Source organism: Montipora foliosa, chromosome 9 (assembly GCF_036669935.1).
Source record: "Montipora foliosa isolate CH-2021 chromosome 9, ASM3666993v2, whole genome shotgun sequence".
NCBI classification, from domain to species: Eukaryota; Metazoa; Cnidaria; class Anthozoa; order Scleractinia; family Acroporidae; genus Montipora; species Montipora foliosa.
Genome location: NC_090877.1, coordinates 22375145 through 22382538, shown reverse-complemented (window position 1 = coordinate 22382538; position 7394 = coordinate 22375145). Strand labels below are relative to the sequence as shown.

The following is a 7394-nucleotide window of genomic DNA, read 5'->3' as shown; positions in this document are numbered from 1 at the left end:
TTAGCAGTAGTTTCTTTGTTTTTTTTTTCCTATTAATGTTTTTGAACAGGATTTGAGATTTTCTGACATAATAATCCGGCTATAATTTAAATATGGCTTTCAGTAATAGGCTGGAGTTGTAAAATGTGCTTAAAACTCCGGCTTTGGCCCAATTAATGTCAATGACTTACAAATGAACTATACCTAAACCTTTACAAGAGCTTTAATAAAGATCATGGACTTAAGACTGTGTTGTTATCTTTGTCACGATGGTATTCCACTGTGTTATAGGATTCTCCTGGATGGCTGCTTCAATAATATTTATATGAAACGTACATTCAGCAAAAGGGCAACGAATCAGTTTATTGATAGACAGACACGACCTCGCACTTAACTAGACAATTTAAGCAATTGTCACTTTTATGACAAATGACATGACACGAGCCCAATAAACTGACATGCTCCCAACTGTGTGGCTTCATAGCTCAGTCGGCAGAGCATTGCACCGCCGGGCATCGCAGAGGTCATGGATTCGAATCCCGTTAAAGTCCCCTGAATTTTTCACTGAGGTGTCTATAAGGGTGACAATTGCTTAAAAATTCCAGTTAAGTGCTAGTATCACCTCTATCTTTCGTCTATAGCCCGCACTTCAATCTAAACAAAAGGCATCATCTCGAGGCGCTGGGGGAATAAACTCATACAAATCCTTCTACTTATTCTCCAGAGCATCGAGATGATGCCTTTTGTTTAGGACTGAATTTTAATATATCGAAATTGGTTTATTGTATCACACTACGATATGTGATTAGTTTTTTGTTTCTTCGATGAAATGATATATGAAATGGATCATATATGAACTGTGGATATGAAATCAAGTAAAGCTATGATCCTCGCAGTTAGGAACGCATTTTTTGCAACTGCGTAAAGAAGCCTGAAAAATTCAGGACTTCAACGGGGTTTGAACCTGTGACCTCGCGATACCGGTGCGACGCTCTAACCAACTGAGCTATGAAACCACTGAAGTTGGGAGCTGGTCATTTGTGGGTTCTAATGTTCCCGTGATGAATGAATCAACGTCATCGTACGGAAGGCAACCAGCTTTCCCACCCACCCAGCCCTATGACACTCTTATGTCTGTTGATTTTTGTCCGTTGTTGTTTCTTCTTTTTTTCCGAACTTGTCTCTGAGATACTCCTTGTAAACTTTGTTGAGATTTTATTTGATAATAACGTGCCGTTGCATTCTACTGTGACAGACAAATGGTATTCAGTGGGAGAGAAAGAGGCAGGAGATATCAAATACCGAGATGGTTTATCACTGTAAGTCAGAAAGGCAATACAGTAGAACCCCGGTAACTCAAACACTCCCCTACTAACTCGAAATGAGTCTCAATTCCCTTGGATTTGACTCAACTTTTCAGTCATTTTGACTCGGTTAACTCGAACTCGGATAACTCTAAAAGCCCGCTAACTCGAGCTAAATTTCGTTTCCCTTGATCAAAATTTACCCCGTTAACTCGAATTTCAGGCATTAGCAGAAAGAATCTTCAGGAGCTCTCCACGACAACCGACGCTGCATTCATTTTTTGTGCCTAAGCTATAAGAACTTAACGGATAATAGAACGACTCCGACGCAAAAGGGAACATAAGTTAAGTGTATTAAACAAACATTCAGTATTGCATTGTCAGAAGAATACATAATCCTTACAGTAGTTACAAACAGTATTGCACTGTATTGTATACCGAAGTGCTGAAAACCAATACCGGCTACCGCCTCGTGTGCCACTTTTTTGTTCTTACCACATTTTGATGTCATCTGTGATCTATTACTGAACAGACGTACGGCAACATGGAATCTATTTGTTAAGCTGATGATACAGGCCATTTAAGTTACAGTGTAACAACCAATACCATTTCTTGCTCATTTATTACATAACCAAAAGCTCTAAAAAGAGTACTTTGTCGCAATATTCACCTGTTTCAAAACGTCTGAAGCTATAACCGTGGTTCGTACAACTTACGGCAAACGAAATTCAAGGACTTTTCAAGGACAAATTACAGTTTTCAAGGACTAAAATTTATTCAATAAACTGACATTCTTGGTCCCACTCAATGGAGTCATTTGCGAATTTTAAATAAACCAGCCACGGTTGGTCACAAGACTCAGTGCATGGTCAAGGCCAAGCTAACATGAAGCATGTCACTGTTCACGCTTTTGAAGTTTAGAGATTTATGTAACCAGTCCATCTATAGTGTTTCACGTGACGTCACAGCGGCCATGTTGGTGTCCCTAAACATAAAAACGGCGGCAATGTTGGTGTCCCCAACTAATCCTCCGGGAATTGACCGCTCTTATCATGCAAACGCTTTCTTTTGTTTCGGTGGAAAACAAGGTTTCTGATCACGTGAGTGAAAACACTCTGTTTGAGCTATGCTTCTACTATGTCTGTTTCCAGGATGTCGACCTTCTTTACTGAAGATAATTAAGAAAAAAAGATATTTCATTGGCAAACAGACCATACAGTTTCCAAGGACACGAGTTAATTATAAAGAAAATCTTCGCTCTTGCAACAACGTTAACGCTAATAAAAAAATAATTGAGATTAAGGAAAAACAAAGAATTTATGATAACTCATTTTCGTTTTCTGTCGGTGGCGCCATTTTACCCTTCGGTCGGCACAATCGTTTGAAAAATAAGGATCGTTGTGAGAAACAAACCTGCAATACCGTGAGAATTGTCACAAAACTGAACATTGCGGAGCCCGAGGAACGTTGATAGGAGCACCACCCCCCACCCCCTCCCTAAGCAAGGAAGAAGCAAGTATTCCCTCCCTCGCCGGAATTACACGCTACTTTGTTACTAGGTTGGAGGATTCCTTGATCAATCACTCGTGCGATCGACAATCTCTTCTCTGCAACCTAACCTTTGTTTATAAAAGAGATCCAGTTGTGCTAGTCCTACACCTCAATCGAAGACTTGCTGTCCAGAACTAATTTAAATGACGCTAGAGCTGGTCGGACTTCTTCACTGACAAATCTGGACACCTGAACAAACCAAAAATTACATGGCGTTAGTACTGTACACTAAGTCAATTCTTGCGATCAAAAACGTTGTCTTAATTGTTGGTTGCTTCCACGATCAAAAATCGCTCAGTCTCGTTTTTCTGATTATTTCGAAAGTGCTTGCGTTGAATGCTCAACAGGTGAAATTTTCTGTAGTAATTTCAAGAGGAAGACTGTTTATTTTAACTCAACTTTTTTCATTAACGGTCCACCATTACTTGGAGCGGTTCTGACCGATAACTGAGCTTTCAGCGATACGGATCGAGGAGAAACTGACGTCATTTACTCACTAGCTTAAAATGAAGACTTTGAATGCGGCTTAATTAGTAAGCAGAACGAGAGTTTTTGGCTTTTAGACTTTCAAATTCATGTTCTGCGTACTAATTAAGCCGCATTCACACATTGCATTTTTAAGCTTGTGAGTAAATGACGTCACTTTCTCCTCGATCCAGATCGCTGAAAGCTTATCGATCGGAACCGCACCAAGTGATGGCCGACCGTCAAATGAAAAAAGTGGAGTTAAAATGAACAGTCTTCCTCTTGAAGTTACGGCAAAAAATTTCGACTGTTGAGATTTAAATGCAAGTAGTTTCGAAACGTGAAGAAACACGAGAAATGATTTTTTTTCATCGTTGTAGCACTTTAAGGGGAACGTGAACGTGAAGCGAAGCCAAATGTCATTTTTGTACTTGGTCTAAAAACTTTCATTATATAGATCAATACTGATGAAATACTTGGATTTTTCTTTTTACTAAAAAAACATATCTTCAACACGCGCGGTGAAGATAGTATCTCTGACTCACTGTCAGCACAAAGATAAAATTCGTATCCCGCGCAGCCATGTAACATCCTCTATATATCAAATGAAACAAATTTAAAATGAATATAACTGAAAAACTGGAAGACTAATTACAAACTGACTCGATTTTGCACGTATATAATGCATTTTCACCATGGATATAATCAATAGTGCTTGGCAACACTATTGAAGGGAAGGCGCTGTACATATTGCAACCAGGTTGACAATCACACATGGTTCGACGCTACTCTGGTCAGACGAAATTTGAATGTAGCTTTAAAAGTTACAGTTGAAAGACCCTGTCTTGTGTCTTGGTTGATACAGAGGTATCGCAAGAGTCCTCTAATATGCAACCAATTTGCTAAAAACGAAAAGGGTGCGCCTAATAATTGTATGCTTTCGGTTCGACCTTGTTGAGTTGCTTCGTTGCTGTACTTTGCGACGGCGATCAGCAGCGACAATTATTATTATTATTATTATTATTATTATTATTTATTATTATTATTATTATTATTACTATTATTATTATTATTATTATTAGTAGTAGTAGTAGTAATCGTGATTAGCATCCTTTTCTTTAAATAAGATGCAAACAGATCTCAGGTACATGGATGCAGTTTTGTCAGGGATAATGTACCTTTTTAAGTTACATTCGAATTTAATCTAACCAGAATAGCACAAACTATTTCTGACTATTGAAGGGGTTTGCAAAACCTTTTACCACACAACACAAGCTGCAAATTCACTCAAATATCGGAAAATAATTCATGATAGCCCACGTACTGACAGCATAAAGCATTGTTAAAAATTGTTAGCTGTTTGGACGTCACGGCTATTGTTTATTTCCAAATATAATGATTTGGCCAAACATGGCGCTTTTGCCCAAATCTCCGCATAACGCCTCAAAGATAGCTACATATAAAGAGACATAAAGAGTGCCGTGAGTTCGTGAGCCACGTTTCACCATAAGGGAAGCGACCTGGTAAGGTCAACGGTTTCAAAAGAAGCCGATTATACAGCATTAGAAAAACACTGAGGATCTTTAAGGCTGGCAAAAACTGTTCAAGGTGGCACCGTTTTCTCTCCATTTAAAGGTTGGCATCGCTGTTGGCTTTCTGCTCATGCGCCAAAAGATCGCAACAGACCAATCTCGTCACCAGAGTCCGCTTTTCTATTGGTCAGTACTAAGAACATGGATTCTAGCCACTTCCACAGCAGAAGTCCGTAAATCACGGACTTCCGGCTCGTCTACGCATGCCCGGAAATTTGAAACAACAGTGGTTGTCAACGGTTACAAAAATGGACCTTTAATACGACTGCGCATAAATTGTAAGTGGCCAGAGTCCGTGTTCTTGGTGCTGACCAAAAGAAGAGCGGACTCTGGGGACGAGATTGGAAACCGACATTACAGCATCGATGTACGAAAGGAGATCGACTGCATCGTTTCGGTAAAGATCTCACCTCAGTTACAGGAAAACCCCAAAAAAGTACACGCCTACTTTGTAGATTTCTCTCGCGCAAAGAGTTGATCAGGGGCCAGGGAAAAGTAAATCTTCGTGAACCACTGGAGCAGGGCTGTCATTAGGGGCCGTAACCCGTAACACCTGTTACGGTTGAGCCCAGTTAATGTTACGGGTGATGGTTGCTGCAGAATGAATATTCATGGTGCAAAACAAATTGAAATTTATTTATAAACATTTACCCTCTACAGAAAATATAATTACTGCCTTGTGTTGTCTGTGTTCCTGATTCTAAGACGTGCTTTTAATAAAAATCCAAACATTTTCTGTAAAAAACCTTTGGAGAACACCCCCGATCGATCGTTGTTGGATTCCGACGCCATTTTTTCAGTAACAAAATCATTATCAATGCACTGTACTTGATATAAATGGGATTCCACTGACCATTTTTCAAGGTTCTGTGATGCATGACCATTTCCACATGGTTAGTAAATATCTTTATTCATTGTGAAGTTTATCTTTTTGCCCTGTTTTATTCTCATCACTTTTTGATTGATTGCACCTCAGAGGGCTAGAAAATGCATTTCCGAGGATCTAATTTGAAGCCTTTCTGGTGGAGCATGCCCCAAGACCCCCCTAGGGGCTCCGGGCCCTTCGGGCCTTCCTTTACATGGCCTTTGGCCATTTATTTACATGTTACGGGTGAAATCTTGAGTGCTACACCTGCTTCAAAACTTAATGACAACCCTGCTGGAGTACAAGGGTATGTATTTTTTCAAAAGAATTTTTGTTTCAAAATGAGGACAATAGATCTAATTAACATAATACAAAGGAATGCAAAGGTGGTCGCCATTTTTGAAAGTGGTTTATTCAAGCCTAAAATCTGCGACAAAATGTTTTGAGACACTTCACATTTTCGGTTAGAAAACACGACACACTTTTTTTTGTACCACAACAAATTCCACCTTCATCAATAAAAACCCCCTCCATCCCCGAGCAATGCTGTACAGCTCAAACTTCTCGGACACAACAACAAACCATCAACATTGATTGGGAAGGGGGGAGGGGTGGGGGGGGAAAGGGTGCGAGACCCCCAGTGTTGGTGGGCTATCTCTGTGAGAATTGTAAACCGCCATGAAACTGATATGATATATGCTGACTATTTAGCTGACAGATGCCCCTTGCAATCATAGAACATTTCTATGTGAAAACAGGCAGCCATATTAAAACCCGAAGCGGAGATATGGTGGCAACGTCCCGAAGGAATGGTCTTCAAAATGTCTATACAAACGTCGTCTTCCGTTTCGTTTGAGAAACATGGGTGAATAGGTGTGAGGCCCTTAAGAGCACCAAAACTAAGTGCTTCGTCTACGGCCCTCTTTGAACTAGAATTAGTGCTATGAAACGAGAAAACTTTACCATAGCTAAGTCAGATATATCCAGAAATGCATAAACTAGATGAACGCCGTTTTGCAAATAAGCGAAACAAAGTGTCACTTGCTCTTCTCCCCAACTTCAACATCACTCTTGCCTCGAAATACAGAAAACTAACGTCACAAAGTGTCGCCCCCAAATGCTGCTCCTCAAATGAGGATAAACTTCTGCTTTTACCGGCCCTGAACTAAACATAACGCTAACGTTTACCCTAACTTTCATGTTAGAAATTGGTAGCACAAGCTTAGACTTAACGGGATACTTCGTGTTGGAGATCAAAATTGGGCTTGAATCTAATTACTCGCACTTCTGGACATCGTAAACTACAATTAATGGCAAAAGTAGTTGGGATGCTAACGCCAGGATGGGCCTGAAAACCTCTCAGACGTCCGTAACTGAGCATAACCGTCAAAATTCCAATAAAAGCTTCAAAATAGAAGGCAATTTCAATCCCAATTAATGTTGCATGAAACAGAAAAGCAGAAGTCTGTTCACTATTGGCAACATTGTCTTGGGGCAAGGAGGCAATCATTCACACTCAGTAAGAAAACAACCTTCAAAGGGTCAGTGTCCCAAGAGATTTGCCACTGATTGTAAGTCCCTGAGTGTTAGTCGGTCCAGCCCCCATGACCTCTCACCCTCGGAAAACCAGTGCTCAAC

The 7394-nt window shown here is 40.1% G+C and overlaps 1 protein-coding gene and 1 pseudogene across 2 annotated transcripts in view; both read right to left on the bottom strand.

The window, feature by feature from the left end:
- Window positions 1–1618: 1618 nt before the first annotated feature.
- The window catches only part of LOC137972013 (adenylosuccinate lyase-like), a 33662-nt gene continuing 27886 nt past the window's right edge, over window positions 1619–7394 (bottom strand). For both annotated transcript variants that reach the window (XM_068818808.1, XM_068818807.1), the window contains one exon: window positions 1619–3023. In XM_068818808.1, coding sequence (XP_068674909.1) covers window positions 2937–3023 — 87 coding nt within the window. In that variant the 3' untranslated portion in view covers window positions 1619–2936. The remainder of the gene's footprint in view (window positions 3024–7394) is intronic.
- The window catches only part of LOC137969758 (uncharacterized), a 4530-nt pseudogene continuing 2719 nt past the window's right edge, over window positions 5584–7394 (bottom strand).